At 31.1% G+C, this 21780-nt stretch overlaps 4 protein-coding genes across 9 annotated transcripts in view; 2 read left to right on the top strand and 2 right to left on the bottom strand.

Moving 5' to 3' along the window:
- Positions 1–688: 688 nt before the first annotated feature.
- Positions 689–4155, bottom strand: LOC117240021 (spindle assembly abnormal protein 6 homolog). Of its 2 annotated transcripts, XM_033505864.1 has the most exons (5): positions 4084–4155; positions 3776–4009; positions 3141–3667; positions 2316–3064; positions 689–2088 (listed from the first exon to the last, which is right to left on the bottom strand). In XM_033505864.1, exons 2-5 carry the CDS (start codon positions 3965–3967, stop codon positions 1538–1540), a joined length of 2019 nt encoding a protein of 672 aa, XP_033361755.1. In that variant the 5' UTR covers positions 3968–4009; positions 4084–4155; the 3' UTR covers positions 689–1537. The 2 variants fall into 2 exon arrangements, with proteins under 2 accessions (XP_033361755.1, XP_033361754.1); XM_033505863.1 differs by having other exon boundaries at positions 3776–4148.
- A 1144-nt stretch (positions 4156–5299) lies between these two features.
- Positions 5300–21780, top strand: part of LOC117240027 (inositol-pentakisphosphate 2-kinase) — a 77933-nt gene continuing 61452 nt past the window's right edge. Inside the window, exon 1 of one of the 2 annotated variants that reach the window (XM_033505873.1) lies at positions 5300–5585. In XM_033505873.1, the coding sequence (XP_033361764.1) occupies positions 5556–5585 (30 nt within the window). In that variant the 5' untranslated portion in view covers positions 5300–5555. The remainder of the gene's footprint in view (positions 5586–21780) is intronic. The other variant, XM_033505874.1, reaches the window with a different exon arrangement.
- On the bottom strand, positions 10681–11952 carry LOC117240032. Of its 4 annotated transcripts, none has more exons than XR_004494622.1 (3): positions 11478–11511; positions 11295–11343; positions 10681–10959 (listed from the first exon to the last, which is right to left on the bottom strand). XR_004494622.1 is itself a non-coding variant. In XM_033505881.1 (2 exons), exons 1-2 carry the CDS (start codon positions 11716–11718, stop codon positions 10833–10835), a joined length of 327 nt encoding a protein of 108 aa, XP_033361772.1. In that variant the 5' UTR covers positions 11719–11952; the 3' UTR covers positions 10681–10832. The 4 variants fall into 4 exon arrangements, 1 of the variants encoding a protein (XP_033361772.1); XR_004494621.1 differs by having other exon boundaries at positions 11456–11494; XR_004494620.1 differs by having other exon boundaries at positions 11295–11596.
- Positions 17637–20623, top strand: LOC117240029 (piggyBac transposable element-derived protein 4-like). Its single transcript, XM_033505879.1, has 4 exons — positions 17637–18101; positions 18691–19006; positions 19604–19827; positions 19905–20623. The coding sequence occupies exons 2-4, from the start codon at positions 18940–18942 to the stop codon at positions 20448–20450; spliced, it is 837 nt and encodes a 278-aa protein (XP_033361770.1). The 5' UTR covers positions 17637–18101; positions 18691–18939; the 3' UTR covers positions 20451–20623.

The raw sequence follows: 21780 nt of genomic DNA, 5'->3' as shown, positions 1-21780 counted from the left end.
ATTACTTTAATTTGTTATTCTTACATATTCTTGATATATTTACAGTTTCTGTTATACAGGATGTTTTAAAATGTTGGGAACAAACTTTAGAAGCACGTAATAATCATCAAAATAAGCAAAAATGTCTTAATGAGCATGGGTCGAAAAACCAATAATTTTGGAATTACGAGATGTTTAGCGTACAAAAAATAGTGCATAGTAAACCAGTTGCTTCGTAAATGAGATAATACAACGAATCGAAAACTGCTACCAAGAGATATATAAGAGAAATGCCGGGGATCTTTCAACATGTGCGCGCTTCTATGAGGAAATATGTCGAAGTGTGTATTAAAACTAACGGAGAACGTATTGAACATATGTATGCCATAAAGGTAATAATGTCTTACTGATAAAAACATCTTGTAATTCCGAAACTAATTTTTGACTCCTGTTTATTAAGACCTTCCTGTTTGTTCTCATGAGTAACTACATGCTCCTAAAGTTTGTTGCCAATATTTTAGGACGCCCAGTATTTATAAAAATTGTACAATTTGTTGAAGCTTCTAGTTCATTTTATTTATATCAACATCTTATTTTCGTTATCTATTTTAAAAATACTGAAAAAATATTATGTTACATCTGATAAATACGATTATTTCTGAAAATACCTGATACAAAATACGTACAAATCGCTTTTATTATTACAAAGTTATAAAAAATATACATTTATTTTAAGACAATATTACATGAATTTTACTAAATGTAAATTTATAACAAATCCTGCTAATCTAATTTTATCATAAGACATTCCAATTATTCAATACATTTATTCAGTTTACTAGAGATTAACATAGCTTAAAAAATTTGTAACAACTACGATATATACACACTTTAATCTGTAAGATAAAAGCTTTCCCAGGTACCTATTTAAAGAATAAGATTATGATTTTATGGACCATAATAACAAGCAGTATTTAATTTTGAGACAAAATGTTAATTGAATCCTTATATAGCATTTTGTTGATTTAAAATTTGAAATCCACGATAAAGTAGCTATATAAAAACAGTGATGAATTGACACAGTGTTATTAAAAAATATTATGTGCATGTGATGATTAGTAATTAATATTCTATATTATTTGTTATCATATCTGAGATGATTATGCTTCCCAACATTTACTTTTTTTTTTTTAGCGAATATAGAAGCAAAGTACGTACTTGCAAAAATATAGATTCTTATGATTTTTATTACATTATTATCTTTTAGCAATAAACACCGAATTAAGTCGCGTAGATAGGAAAAATAATAAGAAATGAGTATGTCTATCATTTCCTCATAATACATGCATATAAATTTATAAAAACAATATCTTTAGATATAAAATTCAAAATGTTTTAACATCATTTGCTTTGCATAACTATTTTGTACTGTTTTCCAACATTAAACTTGAAATAATAACCATTTATACTATACATAATATTATATTCTGATATGTTTTTATATGGCATCACAACTTTGATGTATAATTACTACTGATAGTCTTTGTTGTATATTTAATCAATGTAATGTTTTAGGAAAATATGCAGATGGTAAAATTGGCTTATCAGATAAACCTGCCCTTCTTAATCCACTCTGTAGTGTGACACTTGTACTTTTTATCTTTGTACCATTTGGTGGTACAGATGAATTATTATTTTCTACAGCGACTGGTACCAAAGACGAACCTGCGATATTTCCAGATAACTTGTTCAAAGAATTGATACGTTCCATAGGTGTACTAGTACTCGAAATTTGACCACTTTTATTAAACGTTGATATGCCCATTGTATTATCAGTAATACCAACACCCATTGATCGTGCTGTCATACGTGTGGTTTGATTAATATTTGGATTTTGTACAATGGGATTTCTCAGTGGTAATCCAGATAATGCATTCGATTGTACTATATTCGGTGCAGATGTACGTGTTTCATATTTATTACTAACTAATTTATTCGTTCGAGGTAATGTTAAATGAGTCGAAGATGGTACTGTAATTGGTGCTGTTACAGTAGCATTTTGTAGTGGAGATTGGCTATCTGCTAATCGTCGATTTAACCAACTTATTACTGCAAGAATATAAAATAATAATATTAAATATATAATGCAATCTCTTTTAAGATACTAAAATAGAATACTAAATATTATTTTTCTGAATAATATTAAATATAAAAATATTAAATATTACAGAAACAAAAATATAACTAATAATATTTAATAATTTAAAATTATTACTCTGTGTATACATCATTAATCAAAAATTTTATAATAAAATGTATTAAAAATACTCAATTACCATTATCATTATTCTTTATTATCTTTTCTTTCTCCTCTAACTGATTCTGTTGAGTTTTGAGCTGTTCTTTCAAATTTTCAATCTCTGTTTTTGCATCTTTTGTTTCTTTCACTAAATTTTCCATTTTGTTTTCTAATTGACCAACTTCTTTTTGTTTAGTATCTAATAACCTTTCTTGTTCAAGTGCTATACTGGTTCTTAATTTTAATTTAGATTTTGTGGAAGCAAGTTCGTTTTGTAATTTTGTTAATATTTCATTAGCCTTAACCAAGTCATCACTTAAATTTCGTAAAGAATTTTGTTTGCGTTGTAACTGACCTTCTTTTTCAGTTAGAAGATCTTCAAGGTGCTGTTTCTGTTCTTTGGCAGTTTTTAACATTTCGGTATGTTTGGTAATAAGTATACCTTTATCTTTTAATTCTTGTTCAAGTACAGCAACTTTTGTTCTCAAACTATTTACTGTTTTATCTCTGTCATGATAATCTGTATCTAATTTAGAATTTTGTTTTTTCAGTAGATTCAAATCTCTCTGAGTAATATTAAGGTCTTTTTCAAGATTTTGCAGCTGTTTAAGTTGTTCCACATTAGTTGCTTCAAGAAGAGATAACTTATCTTTGTACGTTGAATTTTGTGTACGTAATTCTGCCAGTTCAGTATGAAGCTGTTTTATTATTTCTGTATGCCTACGTTCTATTTCTATTTTTTGTTTTTCACCTTGACACTGCCACTCTAACTGTGCTTTGGCAAACCTATCGAAGTTTAGAAATCCTTAATAAATATTTCATATATATGACCACACATAATTATATGAATGTTGCTACATACTTATCTTTTTCAAGGCCTATTTGTTCCGATGAAAGTATTTGCATTTGACTTTTTTCTGTTACATACTTTTGTTCCAATTGGTCCAATTCCCTAGTTTTTGTTTCTACTTTATTTAATAAGTCATTCAATCTTGTTTCAAGTGCAAGTGCATCTCTATTTTGTTGTAAAATATTTTCTTTCAACTGTTTAATTTTCATGGCCATGTGCGTTTTCAAATCTGAATCACTTGCAGGTGATATATTTAGGCTCAAATGACATAAATGTTTAAAATTATTTGTTTCAACCAATTTTAACATCCATTCTCCACCTTCTTCTGCTAATAACAACAAAAACTTTGGTGGTGATTTTGATAGATTTGTAGCAGGTATTTGACATTGCTCTAATAAATATATTAGTTGAGTCGCAAAATTATCAAAATCTACTAATAATCCTTGTTGAGATTTCAAAATTTTGAAATCGTCTTCTGTGATGAATAAGGAATAAAGGAAACAAGGATCATCGTCATCTGCTAACAAAACACATAAACTCTGTAATATAAATACACAATTATTATTAAATAATAAAAATATATCTCCAACTATCCTTTAGTATATCAACAAATTACAGGCTAATGCAAACATTAAAATGTATGCTACCTTGCGACATACAGGACTAATACCCGCATGGCATTCCACATTAACCCTCAGTTCACGTTGACGTTCTTCTTTATTTTGTGGCTTCATATAAACTCTTTGCACTTTAGTATATAATATTTCTACATTGTTCAATTGTAAACCAGAATCACCAGTCACTGCACCACCTATCGAATTATTTAAATAATTCATCATTTGGTTATAGGTTTAATAAACATCTGTTAATCCTAGATCACCCTGTATTTCAAATAATAAGGACGTTTTAATTTTCATTTCATTTGTTAATTTTTCATAAATTATAAAAAGTTTACATGAAAGCTTTCAAATTCTATAATCTACATATCAAGCCGAGGTACGCGTATTTCAGGTGCTGCCATCTTTTAAAGTTACGCGTTACTATGAATGCTCCTCCTATTCACTCCAAATTTTCCAATTAATTTTTTTCACTTATTACATCTAACAATAAATATAATAATTGATTTACTTACATAAATTAATTTCGTTTTAGTGCTTCTTAAAAATACTGTATGTTGTTACTGTTCATAATTAACGAAGTAAAATTTATTTAAATGTTATCTTTGTATATACTAATAACTGCTAATAAAAATGTCATTGCATATGCTATGCTATTTTTGTAAATACTAATAACTACTAATAAAAATGTCAATTACATATACTTGTGTAGTAAATATGTATATACATACCTACACATGTATGTACTTATGTAAGTACGTATAAACAATAATATTTAAAAACAGCATTTTTTTAAAATTTGCATTGACATTTATTTACGTATAGAAATATATGAATTAACATATTTTATATATGTACATATGTATATGTGCATATATCAAGATATGTATATTTTTATATATTAAAATCCATTTTTATTTTCATTAAACAAATATATAGAATATATATGCTTTTTCGTTTGTCCAACTTTTATATTGTATTAATATTTTTTTTTTAGTTTGACATAAAAAATTTTATTCTATATGTATTAATATTAATATGATTATTAATATATTATAGATTAATATAGCTAGCTATACAATATATACTATAAATAGTACTATATACATATGTGCATATAAGTAGTGAAACTAATTTTCTTTTCGCAAGTATGTTATAAATAATATACATACAATACAGTTAAAGCAATAGACGTTTGAATCCGATCTAAATAGTGGAGCAATGGCGGCTGCATATAATCGAAGTATATGTGTTTATTATTGTTTTATGTAATTTATACGATAATAATTTTTTATTTGACTTTTATATTTAATTCTTCTAAGAAAAGTGTTACATTTGTCTTTAGGTTGATATGTATCTAAACTTGTCAAGAAAAAAGCATATGCTTGACTTCTTAAATGTATTTTCAACACTTCTAACGGAATTTACTTTACTTTCCCGCGTAATAAGAAACTTCCAAAACTGATTGGTTGATTCTTTTGAAAGCAACCAATAGTATCAAGGATTAAGGATGTGACGTATCGTTTAAAATACTGTACATATACGTCGAGTTGTAACCGCGGTCGCCATGCCATGCGGTTGTTCCGTGATTGACAATTTCGTTCCTGAATATGTCGTTGAGAAAGTGTTTGTGAAATTATTATCTTTGTTTCAAAAAGAAAAATTTACGGGGTGATAGTGTCGAAAAAGTGAGTGCATAATTACTATGAAACGACAAGTGACTTTCTTTTGAGAGTTAAAATCTCGAGTCTTCACTCTGTCGGTTATATTGTTAGAGGTTGGATACAGCAGTTACAATTTGAATTTTACTATGTATTCAAGATATAAACAGAAAAAGGAGGTAAGCTTTCATTTTGTATTAAGTACAACTTGTATATTATTCGAGTAATTTTTATTATAATAAACATTAAGTATAAAATTTGTACTTCATGAAAACCTTCGTATCAAGAACACGTCGACCGGTTTGCTCGCAGCGCTCGTTTTGTTCATTTTTGATCTGTAACTGATTATCTTGTGCTGCCCTCTAACAGATGTACATGTTTTAATTTCGTATGCAAGTTTTCTAATATTTATTCGTAGATTGTGAATACTTATGCAAATTTATATTTTTATGTACACAATTAAACAAGTATTTACATATTTAAGTTTCCGATAAATACGTAAAATACAAACACATGAGCAAAGTAGTCATAGAACATATGAGTAGTTAGATAGTGATCGTGTAAGCAGCTTTATTCCTTTATGGTTTAATCACAGAAATTGGTAAAATTGAAATATATGAACATGTTATATATGTATATACATATAAAACATATGTACATATACATATTATACAAATAACGGTTTGATTTAAAACGGTTTAGAAAAAACATTCAATTTTCTCTTTATACAATTTCATTTAATTCAATATAATTCAAATAGCATCTTTTTAAAAGTTTCCATTTGAATTTAATCTTTTGCGTGCGAAACAGTTTGGTATATTTTCCTCGGATTTCCATGTAAACTGGAGGTTATTTTCATTTTATTCTTTGTTTTATGAACAAATTATACAAAACCTACTCCATTTGAGATAAAGTGACAAATTAAATTGCGGAGTATTCTCCTCAATTTTACCTTATCTATGTTCATGATATATCTATGTCCTTACATACGTATGCACACGTTAGACTTACTCTTTCTATGTTAAGATTATTATTTGGTTATGGAAAAATCAAGTCTCTAATGTGCGCGTACATTATATATATTTATAATTATAATATTACATACGTGCATACAAAACAATATAATCTAATGTAACAATCAAAATTTTAATGTTTATATGATATAGACCGTGAAACATCGACGATGATCTTCACAAAAGTTTAGTGAAGAGTAAAAATATCTAAATAGATTCTACATACATATTGCTGACAATGGGTTTTTATCTATAGGAATCCGGAATATTATTTGTTTCTCCTTTGTATCGTTCGTTTTCGATACAATATAGTCTTTAATATCTTCTACCTCGCAGAAAGTTGATCATATACATTTGATATATTTGTGATTTCCTAATTTCCTTGAAAATGTAATTGTCAAAACAGATCCTAGAACGATTTTACATTTGTCGCGTGGTTGTCATATTTCTATCACATATTCCGATCTGTGTACATCGTCACAATTTGAAGAAGATTCATCCTTCGAATGGTGCAATACAAACAAGTGAATGATTCTCTTATTGAAATATAAATCTGCTAAAACGTACAGTGTCACTAATGCGGAATCGTAACCATACCATGTTGCAGCATTTATTTGCACCAGTCCTTAAACCTGTTGATAGTCGTTATTCGCGTTGTAGTTTGTATTCTTAAGTCACATGTATGCAATTGAGAACACCTAAGAAAAAAATCTTCTTAAGTTAAGTATATTTTTATTGTGTAATTCTTTAAATGAAATAAATTGTAATTAATTTTTCCTACCAAAGCTATTAAATTTTTAATGTTACAAGTTTAATTATTGATTAATAGTTGGTCTGGTCGCGGACAATCCAAATTGAATATACATACATAGTATGTATTTAATATATATAATAACAACAAACATATAATAATACATATTAATTTTGATCGCCTCATGAGAGGACTAAAGCGAGTGGTTCACGTAAAATAAAGAGATATGCTCATATCGTTGACGTTGCCTTAAGATTTATCAATAGTGCAGCGTAAAGCCAAGGATTCATGAGGAAAACTTATTTTATTGGTTTGTAGTCTATACTGAATCAAGACGTGGCAACAGAGCATCCTTATATATATACCATGAGCATGTATCTTTCGTGCGAGAGGCCACGGCATTGTAAAATTCCCGATTGGCTTCGAGGTCATCACGCTATCGACCTCCATTTCATATTGACTTTTTTTTCAACATGGATTTGTCGAAACTGACCACTGTGGTATTGCTCCATCGATATTCTTGTCTCGATACGCTAACGACATTAACAGGGAATAAGCACTCACGTACAAGCTCTTCTTTTTATAGTGTACAATTGTTGCTTTAATTTTCCTTTACTTGAAAATCATCACGAAGAGATTTTATAAAACCGTGATTTACGTGATTTTTTCGAGGTCGTTAAGTTGGATATCGTCAGAACATACTTCCTTTTTTAAGCAAAAGCGTATATTTAATCTGTTACTTTAAAAGGCACGCGTTTCACTTCTGAGGCAGTATCTGAAACATCGAGGAATAATCGTAATACATGTAATAATTTAATCTTGCATCTGTACACTTTCAAATTTAGCTTTGCAATTATTTCTTCTATGCGAAGAGTAGCGTGCAGAAAGCATATAAAATGATAATATTTTTAGTAATATTATTTTATTTCGAACTTTAAAAGATAAGTAAACTAGTTTTGATCCTTATATATTAATGAAATATAATTTATCTTGTATTTAACCGTCTCATAGTTTTAACTTTGTGTAACTTGGTTGCATAAGTTTTTTGAAAGAACAGTGCTCATTTATTTCAAAGTTCTTATGCAAAGAATTTATTCTTACAAACGTTTTCATATATATGATATACTTTTTCGTTGATTGAATTATTTAAGAAATAAGTTTAAAAAAGCATTCTGTAAACTGTTAGTAAGATCTTAATAAATTATGTATGTTAGTTAAAAAATGTTAATTCATCAAATCTTTCTTTTTTATGAATTTTTGCAGAAATTGTATTATATACATATAAGTTGATATTGATTTTTTCGTTCGTTAGAATTTGTTTTCATTAAATAAATCTTTATTCTCACTAAATTTAGCTTGTATCAGATGATGAGTAGCAAGAAGTCTAAATAGTAGTTTTACGCAGTTGAAATTCTAATCACTTCCTGCGAAACTTTGTTCCGTACGCACTATCCTCAATAGCAATGGATATTGGATAATAAGGAATAGAACAGTGTTACAGATAATTAACAGAACTGATTAGACATACAGAAGCATAGTTTTATGCATATATTGCTAAAAATTTCTAATCGATGAAAAACCCAAATTTTTAAGAAAATCAAAAAAACTTGATCAAAGGAAAAGATGTTTATATAAATTCTTTTGATAAATTTATGGACGTCTGTTAAACATTTTTTTAAACTTAATTGAAAGATTTCGCAAAAGTTACGCATTTATAATAAATAAAATAAAATGAAATTAATAATGATCTTTTGCGAGTTAAAAGTTATTTTAATTTAGGATCTGACATTTCAAGTACTATGTACATATTATTGATCTGTGAAAATATAAAATTTATCTATAATAATCAGCAATGCAATATTTATAGATGTTCTATTGTTGTAATATCGAACATTACGGATTCTTGTAATGCGTATTATATAAAACAATATTTCTTGAGAATGTCAGAACTGTAATATTTTATCTATTTTTGATTTGATGATTATTTAATCGTTTCAAGTAGTACATGTATATGTAGTATATTCTTAAAATTAGCAATGTATATAAATAGTTCGCTATAATCAAACGATCAGTATGTGCATTGAAAAGATAGATAATTTAAATTCTTGTTATTGTTAGTGCAGAAATACTGGAAAATGACATTCCAGTCGATCTATCGCAATTTCTCTGACGTTTATAAAACGTGTCGATTATCGATATTGTAGTAGTAACAGTGAAAGTAAATGCTAAAATCATTTTCTGGTTATTCCAGAATTTCACTTATTACACATGTCGATTTTTGAATACAAATTAGTGCAATAATCTGTAGCATTTCTGTATCGTATATAGTACATATATATATATATGTACCGTCCTTATTTGATTGAAAGGCTTATTAAAACAGGAGGTTCATCTTGAATAAAAGAAAATGTTTGGTATTTACTAATATATATATTTATATATAATCCTATATTTACCTCGCTGTGTCTGAAAAGGACATGGAATAATCGTCAAAAATATTTTTTAACGTTGATTAACGTTAGTGATGGTGATGGTAGTACAGATGACGTACAGATAGTTTACTACATCGATCGATACTACTGGCAGTTTATATTGAGGATAGTATTGTTAAATAAGATTAATAAATTGACGCACAATTATGGAGATGGTTGTTTTTGAGCTTGGTTGATGCAGAAGGCAACACGGCAAACGAATATGTCTTCGTCTTCCTTTTCGTGGAAGAAGAAAATGCCGTAGGTCTGTGATTTCCGCTTGGCAACAGCGCACCCGGTTGTCCGTGCTGCCTCGCTGGGTCGAGCCAGTGGCGTAATCAAGAGAGGGGAAACACAGTCGTTCGATTCCCTTCTCAAGCCTTCACAAAAAATACCCGCTGCAGCAGGGTAAACGAGAACTTCTTTTCATTAATACACTTTTATTTTTCTGAATAATATGTTCAGTACAACATAAAGACTGCAAAAGCTATTCAAGCTGATATTATTAACTATTAATCGACTGTAATCGTCATTTAGTTTTATACTAATACAGTTTATGAATACATAGCGATAAAATATTTTTGAGATTATTAAAAATTAATGTTATAAATTTTAGATTTGCCAAAATGCATAATTTTTGTTACTTTAATACATACAGCGAAAAATATTTGTGCATACATTGATATCCTAATTACAGATAGTCTCCTATACACGACAATATTAATATACATAATTATATACGTTATACATACATACATAATTACAATATTTTACTATAATACATATATACTTAATTAAAATATTTTTGTTCGTTTTCATACATTTTTTTAAATTTCCTTTTTGTCTTGCTTTATCATGCTTATATTATATTCGATCGTTTTTACATTCATACGTAAATTTACATTTAAATTAAATAATAAATTAAAAACAATTTTTACAATTGTATTAAATTTTCGAAATTCTTTTTTCTAAACTTTGACGCTATACCCATGTTTTCTTCTTGGATACATTGTTTCATAATTTTACCAAGAACTGCAAATTGACCAGTTTCCATTATATATATATATCTGTTGCTTTATACCTTATACATATTTGCTTCATGATAGTTACGCTACTGAGTCGAGTATCCTCCTCTTCACCTTGTCCCCTCCTTTGCACACTGTATCAGCGGCTTTCACGCGTCTCTCTTACTTACACACTGGCTTCTGTCTCTCTCTTTTCCCAACTCTCTTCTCTTATCTCTCCCTTTCTCTCCTCTCTATGTTCACTTTTTTTTACTGCCCGTTTCCCTCCATGCCTGGTCGGTGGCCATTTTTCTCTGCTTGATAGAAATTCGGCAACGTTGTGTATACGATATACGCTTGCACGCACAAAGAGTATCGGAAAGCATTGATGTACATATATATACTTGGGTTTTGTTTACAATTAGTAGTACCTACATATCTAAGGATTGAATTGAAATATTTTAACTTGAAATCGCTGTGAGTTGATAACAACCGTTGACTGTTATCAGAATTTCTCTACTTTATGAAGCGAAAACATGACAATCTATTACTTGCGTAGTGACCTATTGTTTGCGTATTCAGACATAATGTTACTTTCTTCTTTCTATTGTGCATCCTATACATTCTGAGCGATATTGCTATTGCTTACTATTGTTTTACTATGAAGAACGTTGAATTTTGAAACAATGATGAAGCTGCTGAAGAATTTATTTACGTTAATAAGTAGATGACTAATGAAATAGACATTGAATAAAATATAAGTGTAAAACAAATGACAAGAAAATTTTCATTTGTTATACAAGTGTGTACCGAGTTTCCGACTGGTTTGTACCTGGACGATGTTTTTAAAAAAAAAATTCACTGTGTTATTACGTTGCGTAACGGGCCTTAACCCTCAAGCCTGAAGCGGTAGAGGCAGCGCAGGTCTGGCTCGCCGCCTCGCTGTTCGCCTCTTTGGTTTTCCCTTCACTCTGCGGTGCGGTGCCCCACTCGTATTCCGAGACCCTCCGATTCTCAACTCTGCTGCTTGCCTCTCTTCGCTTCAACGGAGCGTCCAACGTGCGTCTCGACATGACGCGACGTTCCCTTCTGTCTATCTACTCTGTAGTTTCCCCTCCAGCTGTGAACCCTGGTCTTTCTATATAATTTTCCCATGCCTTCCCATGCTGCGCCCCTCCACATATGTATACATTCATATACACACGTAAGTAAGAATGTGTTGCACGCTGCATATAAAACACTCGCATATGTGTTTAACAAATTGCTTTTTTTGACCGTTTTAAATTTTTCTACAATTTCTGCGGTATTGTATTTTTACATTATATACCGTAGTATATATGCATATCGCAATCGCAATGTTATCTAAACTTCACTTTACAAACTGAGGCATACATATGAATAAAATAATAGTTTATCCCTGTGGTTCTTTATTGTGTCTTTCTCGAAGTAGCTAGTTTCGAGTGCTTGTTCTGTGATCAAATTAGAATACGGTGGTAAAATTCGTGGTCGATCTGATTGAAACGAGCTTTTGGATAGATAGTAAGTAGGTGCATACGAAGAACCGGTTTGTTTGTAGCATGTATATGATAAATCTATAAATCTCTTTCGGTTCGGGGTTTCCTCGTTATTATTGACTAAGACCTAAGACAACAAAGTAGGTTTTCAATTTCCAGAAATGACGCTACCATGTTGGTTACGGCGCAGCACGCAGTAAAGTGTCGTAGTATCACACAATACAATTTTATCATTAACTGTAGGTGTTTTTAGCACAGAATAACGAGTGGTTTTAGGTAATATGAGAATTATCGATAATATACATAATTCGTTTATATTATAATATCGATATTTGTAACGTATTTTCTAGCATTCTTGGATTAGATTTTTTTTCGTAATATCACATCCATTTATAATTTAAGATATTCCAGATATACTGTGTATTGAACGTAGGCTGGCAGATAAAACCTTAGCCTTGGACATAAATGGACTTGTATTTCTCATTTTTATTTTGATAGCGTATATACACACTTTTATCACCTTCAATTGTGTGTTTATCATCCGATTAATTGCTTCTCTGTCTCTGTAACTGTTTATGCTCGTTTTCGTTGCGCCCATATAAGATTTTAATTACACGCATTATACTTGTTTTTCAGTTGATATGCCTTCTTTTATCGAAGTCATCCTATTTTTCAACTACGTAATTAGTAACATATGTAGTTCGTTCAAATACTACCTTGATGGCGATGTTTACGAAAATTAGTTTTTACATTTAGTTGCATAATCAGTTTTTACAAACTATATACTTATTACAATTATTATAATTATGATTATTAGTTATAAGCATTTTTGTTTGGTAAAATTGGTTCTAAGTTATTATTTATTAAACATAGTCCCTGCCTTTCGGCTTTGGACGACTTTCGGTTTACATACTTTCTTACTGGTTCTAAGTTCTATAAATAAAAGTTCTAAGTTAAAATAAATAAAAAATAGGAAGAACATGAAATTAAACTCAACTTGAACTCAAAGTGCGTATACGAGCAAGAGTACATAATATGTGTCTTCAAAGGAAGGGCGATAAAAGAAGCTCTCCCGACCTCGCAATTCGACCTCGTTTCACTACGCCGTTTCTCATCCTGTGGTGCGCTGTGCGGCCTCGTTCTCTCTCGTGTTTTTCTTGTTGTTGTTCTTGATGTTTCTTGCTCAAACAAAAGAAAAGAAAATTCTGCTAAACGACTTTTTCAATTTTCAAGGCATCATGGATTTTAAATTCTAAGTTTTAAGCTCTTAAAGCGATGGAAATGGAAACCATACAACAATCGAAACCTAACTTACTTTTAAGACACCTATTGTATTAGTGGTTTGTCTATACACTATGCTATTATAGCGTATACTACTTAGACAGTTTTAATTTTAATACCAGACAAACGATAGTGTAAATCAGTATGTTTAACGTTTAGACATACACATTAGTATAAAATCTTAAAGCATTTAAAACCATGAAGTCAATGATATTGAGAAAAAAAAATGGCAAGATGATATAACAACGGTAGGCTCCACCGGTCCTATAACCGGAAAGTGGTTATAGCATGGTTATGGCAAAAGCATAACTTGGCTGCTACTATTTTTCACCATTGTTATGTTATATCTCACGAAATAATCACAGCTGTATATTTTCTGTTTACGTTGCTAGATTTTATCGCTTGTACTATCTAAAGTCTAAACAAGTGTTACGTTAAAATTCTTCTTTGCATGATTTTAATCTAATAAAGGGAGATTTATGTATGTTTAGCGAATAATGATTTATGAAACTTGAAATATTATGATATATATGACACAGAATTGTAATATTTAGTTTTAATTAACGAGTAATCAACACACATGGAAAACTAGGAAATGTTTATACATACAGGGTGGTTGGTAACTGGTGGTACAAGCGGAAAGGGGGTGATTCTACGCGAAAAAAGAAATCGAAAATATAGAATAAACATTCTTTTTTAATTTTTTTTTTTTAATTTTTCCATTGAGACGACGATCTACAGTGAGATCCGTTATAACGTACTGCACGCGTACCGAGCGAAAATTCAAAGTCGATTTTCTCGAAAACAAAGCCTCGAACGAAAAATTTTTATTCTATATTTTCGACTTCTTTTTTCGCGTTGAATCACCCCCTTTCCGCTTGTACCACCAGTTGCCAACCACCCTGTATATTATTTTCCCGTTGCGAAGAGCCATATAATTAGATACATGACAATGTCGTGTATGCTGTTTGTATGCGCAGAGTAATATATGTTCTACGCGTACCGTGTACTTAAATATTTTATACTATTTTACAAAAGAAAGCACTAATTAATAAGAATCATATACATTAGAAATTATTTGTAGTGAACATTTACTTTATTATTTGAACTATATCCTTTATTGTTTCAAATACTAGTTCCTTTGAATACTAACTGAACGCATTTTATTTGAATGCTAATATGCGTATTGTTAGTAGTTAGTTACTTCGAAACAATATTGCATATTTCTTTATAATATAAGCGATAATAACCAAGTCTTACTCTACATAATGAAATCTTATAATCTTCGTTTAATTTTGAGTTAATAGTTCGCGTTTTGAAAAGATGAAATTCTATGTTTGGTTGGTAGAGCAACGGAGAAAAACTGATCTGAATGAGAATGACAGTATGAATTCAGTGAATTTTCACGATCGCTGGTATATATAAGTAGTACTGGTTCCTGGTGCGTCATGGAACGATGGTCACGAAGTTGGCCAGAGTCAGAATATAGGAAGGAAGGTAGGTGGTAGTCGATGCGCATGTGCGCACTTATGTTCGGACTGTGTGTGCATCCGTGCGTGCGTCATATAGGCTTGTTGTTCGCCGTCACCGTGCCGTGCGCTATGTCTCTTTCTATTCTCTGGGGAGATAGAGCCCTAGCGACCAGCTGTCTCTGCAACTCTGCACTCTACAGTCTACTTTTATTTGTTCCCTGCTGCTTGTCCCTTCACCGCGTCTCTCTTTTTATCGTATCTCTTTTTACCACGAGTCGAGTCGAGCCGCGATCATTCACGCGTACAGAGACTCTCGTCCCACGTAATTCTACCACTTATTCAAAAGGTGCGCTCTTAGAAAACGTCCTATCTAGTATAGTATACCTATACTATTATAAATATGAAGAGATTTGCGCTTCTGTTCCGGTCGCTCATCAGCCTAGTATAACCACCATCCTTTGATGTTTAATTATATCTTGTTTACTTGTGCAGGATCACATCAATACCGAGCGCGATTCATAATTGGAGAAGTTGTCAAATCTCTTTAAAATACCGTAGCATTAAAATTCTAGCGTCATTGCTATCAAGAACTTCTTCCTGTTTAGTTTCCAAGAGAAAAAACAAAATCGAGAAAAATTCAAGTAGAAACGGAACTCATCGCGTCTAATAGGTTAGTGTTTGCTAACTAAATATACTCGCAATCAATTTAAGAATAAATTTTTCCAGTTTATGTAGATACTACCAGCTGAATGAATATTATTTTATTAATATTATTAATTTTTATAATTTAATATTATTTATATTAAATTATATTATTTATTATTAATATTAATATTATTTAACGTGTGTCTTATTATAAATTCGTGTAAATAATGCGTATTATTATAAATTGTTCATCAATTGTTTTCTAAAATAAACATTTATTATTTACTACGGTACGTAGCATAATGTGAATCGAGGTTGTGCTTCTTGTTCAAGTTGTGCACTAGGGATGTAATATGTATATAATAAGTAGGTTAATAACAAACTCATGAACTGACATAGAATCGATGTGACAGCGTCCTATTTTTTGACTCTCAGAACATAGTGATAAGCTTTACCAAACACCTGGAGCGTGTAATGCAATAAGCGATCTCTCGTAACGATATCAGCTGCCGCTCTTAATTTGAATGTAACTGAACGCACACTATATACTATATATACTTATAAAAATTCATTTTTGACAATAGTAATATAACATCTGCTTGGAATGACGAAACGAGGAACATGTATCTACATATTGAGTATTATATGTAATATAATCTTGTTATATTTGAGTTCGATACATTAAGAATTTGTTTATAGGTATATTGATTATCAATTTTCTGCTACCTAATTTGTTTTATTTCCCTTTATTTTATGAAAAAGTTAATAAAAATAATAAAAGAAATTTTTCAATATTGTAGTTATACAGAGTATTTAAGTATCTACATAATATGTATGTGTATATATATATATAAAACTTTTTAATACAACTTATTGCAACATATATATATATATATAATATAGAATCCTTTATCAATATACATAAATACTACGTAATAATTTGCCAGAATTTATTGGAAACCGGAATAGGAAATATAGAACGTATCTTCTCGAGTTTATGAAACAGAAGAATGCAGCTGATTGAATATAGGTACGTACGACGCCGCGCACTCTCATTTTGTTCTGTAAATGGCTAATGCCATGCGTAATTTCTTCATAAACCGGTTGCAATGAGATAAAACAGGAGTAGAATAAGCTCTACATTATACCGGTGACTTGTAGAAGTTGCTCGTCATTATTAAAGATGCTTCGTCCGTGCTGCTTAATATCATTCTCAGTCTTTATAACCGTCTATGTATTTATATATGTATGTACAATGTACATACGTGTATCGTCAAGTAACTTGAAAGTTACTTATGCACGTACATGTATATATACCATCATAAGTCACTTTGATTAATTTCTAGCGAATTTCACAAGTGAGTTTTATTAAAGTGTATAAATTAATGGAAAATTGATGAATGATATGATTTTTTCGATGTCAATGAGATTTACTTATATAGACGTATCTAGTTTACGAAATTATTATGAATTTTCTATTAAAAAATTTGTTTTTCAAAAATATTCTTACATAATTAATTTATGTAAAGAGTATAGGCGTTACATTTCTTAAAAAATAAAACATTAAATATAAAAATATGATTTTTTCAGTAAGAGATTCCCATGAATTTCATTTTACAAGTATTTTTATATTAGAAATATATATAATGATGCTACTAATATATAGTACTTACCATTTAAAAAAAATATGCTTACCATAATATTTAGTCTTTCGAAACAAAATAATGTTTTCCTCTGATATTGTTTTCTTATCACCAAAAAAAGATAAAATTTAAAAGATGATTAAGCTAGGTTATTCATATAACGATAGATCACCTGTGGTGGTTGGTTTTATTTGCGTTACTACTACTATGAGAGCTAGAAATAAAAATGTAACTACTCAAACAATCACGTAAAGTTTACTATGGGGTATACGCATAAAAACGGTGTTGTAAAAGATTAGGAGAATGTTATTACGTTTAAGTTATGTGGCGGCACTTGACAGCAAATACCACCACTCGACACTAACTAGTGTCGAACGACGGCAGCGCAGTGGTTAGCGCCTTAGGTTACGAACGGTACGAGACCCGGGTTCGAATCCCGGCGACCGGAGTCCGATTTTTCTTCTACGCATCAAAAGTGGAAGAAAAACAGCAGCGACATTTACACCCGCAGCAGAACCTTATCTCAGCCGGCCTTCACACACAGCAACCAGCCCTTAGGCTCCATCACCGACCTATTATACATCTCAGTTACATTACTATTGCATACCTACAATCAGTAAAATCTTTTCGATTAGTTTTTTTTTTAAATGACCAGGATGAAAAGGTGAAACTGTGGAAAGTTGAATGGAAACTGATGTGTGCAAGCGTGTATTGAGCAGGCAGAGCTCAAATGTTGTCCGAAACATGGCTGTCCGTCCCGTTGTTCGAAGCTATATTGTAGGAGTATCTACAATCTGAAAACTCCTGACAGATGTTACAGCATGTTACATGATACGCAAATTGTACAACGATGCAATAATATCTTGATTTTTTATTTACAAACATTTACGAAAGGACAAAGGTTCGTGCACGAAAATTTCATTGTTTCCAAAAGCTTTTTCTTTTGTAATTTACACAGATATTATATTCTATTCTTATACTCGATTTCATGTGTTAGTGGAAAGGAGGTCAAGGTTAAAAAAGAGAGTACAATTTTGTTATCTAATTTTATAAACAAGCAATTCTATTTAAATAATGGATAAAGTAATAGAACATATTTAATCTCCTTTTTTTGTATATTCTCTTATTTATTTGTGATGTCATTTTTTTCACATACCTTTTCTAAGGTAATTTAAATTTCAAGGGAAATTTCATATTATTAATTTCAAGTGAAGTTAGTAAGTTTAGAAGCTAAGTAAGCATATAAGAACAGGCAAAGTTCATTATTTCTCTATTCGATAATTAACATTTATATTTACAATCGCACACTATATCATAGTTATGATGGCATTTCAATGTTATTTTAAAAATATTCTTACCAATAGACATTAATGATGTTTCAGAAATCTTTCCTATGTAGTTTAATTATAAATAGTTTTGTATGGATATTCGTTCTTGATAAACGAACGTACAGCAGATGTTTTTCAGTATCATGTATCTTACATTTACAGAGCTGGATAAGCGCAGAAGGATCGGTAAGGAAGGGTGAAAGTAGAAATGAGGAGGGGCAGGTTTGTAGGAGTAGGAGGGGCGCTCCAGTTACTTGGTTCTACCTTCTACCCACGCTCCTGACCCACAAGAAATCGAGTGGAGGCACCACTTCCTGTCATATTCATGTCATTTAGCAGCCTCTGTCGATTGCTTGATAGTGCTTATTTCCTATTTCTCTTTTTTTATCACACGTCAGCTATAATTCTTCGATGAAGTTAACTGCGAAGCTTATAACCATCAATAGGAAACAAGATAAATATTCTGCACTAATGCAAAGTAAGGGAAACAAATATATATACGACTTTTTAATTTACATTATAAATTTTATAAGATACTTGCTATCATATTTTCAGATTATTATTACATACTTATCATACGTTTTTATAATTTCCCAAATTTTTTACTTTGAGTAAATATAAGAATAGAAAATATAAGGATAGGACAATGCTTTATTGAAGACAAATGGACTGTAAAAAGACAAAGAAATTAGTCTTGCTTTTTATTTTAACTTCTGTAAATGTGTTTTGTCCAAGTTGAACAAAATTTTATGTAAACGATGAAAGTTGTATATTCTAGTAAAATTCAGAGCTATAATTCGTTAAAAGGTAATTAATGGAATGGAAACTATACTAACTTTAACTATACTAATTCAACTATGTTAAAAGGTAATAAAAAAATATAAGAATAATTTATCAACGAACCCTATTTACAACTTTCCATTTGCACGCAACAGAATGTCCCGTAATCGTTTTGAATTGCTATTAGCAAACTTGCATTTTGCAAATAACGAAACCGCAGAACAGAAAAGCAGAGGGAAAGTTTTACCACTTATAAACATATTGATAGACAATTACCAAAAAAATTTTTCACCAGACGAAGATATTGTAATCGACGAGACAATGGTTTCTTGGAGGGGACGACTAACTTTTCGGCAATACATACTGACGAAATCACATAAGTATGGTATAAAGCTATTCAAACTGTGTTCCACCGAAGGTTACACATGGTTTGCAAAAGTATATTCCGGACGAGATATCACTGGAAGTAAGCAAGTTGGCACAGCTGAAAACGTCTGCATTGAATTTGCAGATAAATTGGTAAATGAAGGACGAACTTAGTTCGTCGACAACTTTTATACAAGCTATCAGTTAGCAGTCAAATTTTTAAATTTTAGGACGCATGTCGTTGGAACTGTACGGTACAACAAAAGAACAATTTCATAATGTCGTACCAGTTGAAGAGAGGTGAAATGATAACACGAAAAGATAAGAACGGTATTGTGATGCTCAAACGGAGAGATGTTCGAGATGTTAGAATATTATCAACAAAACATGCACCCATTATGATTTCAAGTTCGAATTCTACATATCGCAGACGTCCTCCGAAACAGAAACCTTTGGTGGTAATTGTATACAATAATGGAAAAACTAGTATCGACAGAAGTAACCAGATGGTCTCATATGTCACTACGATACGGAAAAGCATCAAGTGGTATCGGAAATTAGCACTACATTTACTCTTAGGAACAACTATGATAAATGCTCATATTGTGTACCAAATAACCACAAACAGAAAAATACGGGAAAATTTCGGGAAATTCGCGTCTCCGAATGGTCCGATGTGTCCTCAGAAAATACTGTGCTCGACAACCATCGGAAGAAAACGAAGAAGGTGTCCCACCATTTGGAGATTCGTAAGAATCAGCAAGGCAAGCTTGTAAGAAGGATGTGCGCCCTATGTTACGAGAAGATGAGGCAAACTTTCACATGCCAAGAAGTGAGAAAAAATGTAAAAAAAAACTACAACATATTGTTCGAAGTGTCCGAAATCATCCCAAATGCGTTTGGAATATTTTAACAAATACCATGCGACATAACATAATGTAATATTTTATCCAGAATATAAATTAATAAAAAGTATGGTATAATGTGTTTTTAATTCTTTTATTTTGTATATCCTATATATAATATCCTATATTTAATTAACTCGAACAAGAAGAGCGTCACCTATATTTGGGCAACGGGCCCCCACGGAAGCATAACCGTCTCCCAGATATGGCTGACGTGGCGACCAACGTGTTACGATTATTGCGGATCTGAGTAAATATGTTTAAACAGTTGGTAGCCATCTTGATCGAAGGATGGATTATAGTATATGGTAGGATCACGGGACGTAATAAGACGCTTGTTTAAGAATCCTAATTTATTCTGATTATGTAATTTTCTTTTACTCTGTATGCAGGATTAAAAAGATTAATTTCATTTTATTATTACTAAATTGCAGATTTCCATGCATTTAATGGGAAATTTAAAGATGTTCGAATGTATGTACATAAATACATATAATATGTAAGAGTACATAAAATATCTGACATGTACCACTTATAATAATATTCAGTACATGAAACGAATCCATATTTAAGTTGTATTTCTGTAATCTTATTTACAAAAATCTGAAGTTCTAAATATCCGCAGCTGATTCATTTAGTTTGCTAAGAAAAGAGAAAAGAAAATGAATCAGGATCTCGTATCATTTATCTATGAAATATCGAAGTACACACAGATGTGTGTATCATTGTATATAACGGTACAGAAATCACACGTCGTTTCAGAGAACCTGTAATTTTGCAAGATTCTGCCGTAGGAGATTCGCAAAAATTACGTATCCAGTTTACTTGTATTTTCTAGATGCTATAGGTTTTTCGGTGATTAGTATTTAGGAAACGATGGTATTTTTCGTGGAGCACAGGGCACAGCCGGTGCTGGTAGAGAAAGTTCGAACGAGTGCTCATGCGGGCGTGTCCTGTGTGCCTGTGTGTTCGACTCCAACCCGACAGATGTTTTTTGGAGGGTGGAGGCACCGTGCTTGGCCACCGCTGCCGTTCCGCTCGGCGCTACTGCCATCATCGCTACTATGGTCTTTTTCGAAAGGTTTCCCTTGTTGCCAGATCTCAGGTCCTTTCCTTTGTTCGTGGCACGATCAAAGACACTGCTCTCTCACAGATCCCTCGGAAATAAAACTTGTTAAACCGTTTCTGTTTTCTTCTTCTT

The sequence above is a fragment of the Bombus vosnesenskii genome, unplaced genomic scaffold, assembly GCF_011952255.1.
Source record: "Bombus vosnesenskii isolate JDL3184/JDL3185 unplaced genomic scaffold, Bvos_JDL3184-5_v1.1 scf7180000014535, whole genome shotgun sequence".
Taxonomy (NCBI): domain Eukaryota; kingdom Metazoa; phylum Arthropoda; class Insecta; order Hymenoptera; family Apidae; genus Bombus; species Bombus vosnesenskii.
Note: the sequence above shows the minus strand (reverse complement) of the source record. Positions and strands in the feature narration are given on the sequence as shown.

Bases quoted from the DNA above. Each gene is read 5' to 3' on its own strand.
- LOC117240032 (XM_033505881.1), bottom strand. From the start codon at position 11,718: ATGTCGAGACGCACGTTGGACGCTCCGTTGAAGCGAAGAGAGGCAAGC. The intron at 10,960-11,518 runs GTAATAACACAG...TCTATCAAGCAG, and splicing joins GTTAAGGCCCGTTACGCAAC to AGAAAAATGGCCACCGACCA.
- LOC117240021 (XM_033505864.1), bottom strand. From the start codon at position 3,967: ATGATGAATTATTTAAATAATTCGATAGGTGGTGCAGTGACTGGTGAT. The intron at 3,668-3,775 runs GTAGCATACATT...TTTATATTACAG, and splicing joins TTAGTCCTGTATGTCGCAAG to AGTTTATGTGTTTTGTTAGC. The intron at 2,089-2,315 runs GTAATTGAGTAT...ATATTCTTGCAG, and splicing joins AATAAAGAATAATGATAATG to TAATAAGTTGGTTAAATCGA.
- LOC117240029 (XM_033505879.1), top strand. From the start codon at position 18,940: ATGAAGTTAACTGCGAAGCTTATAACCATCAATAGGAAACAAGATAAA. The intron at 19,007-19,603 runs GTAAGGGAAACA...ATTTTTCACCAG, and splicing joins ATATTCTGCACTAATGCAAA to ACGAAGATATTGTAATCGAC. The intron at 19,828-19,904 runs GTAAATGAAGGA...TTTAAATTTTAG, and splicing joins TTGAATTTGCAGATAAATTG to GACGCATGTCGTTGGAACTG.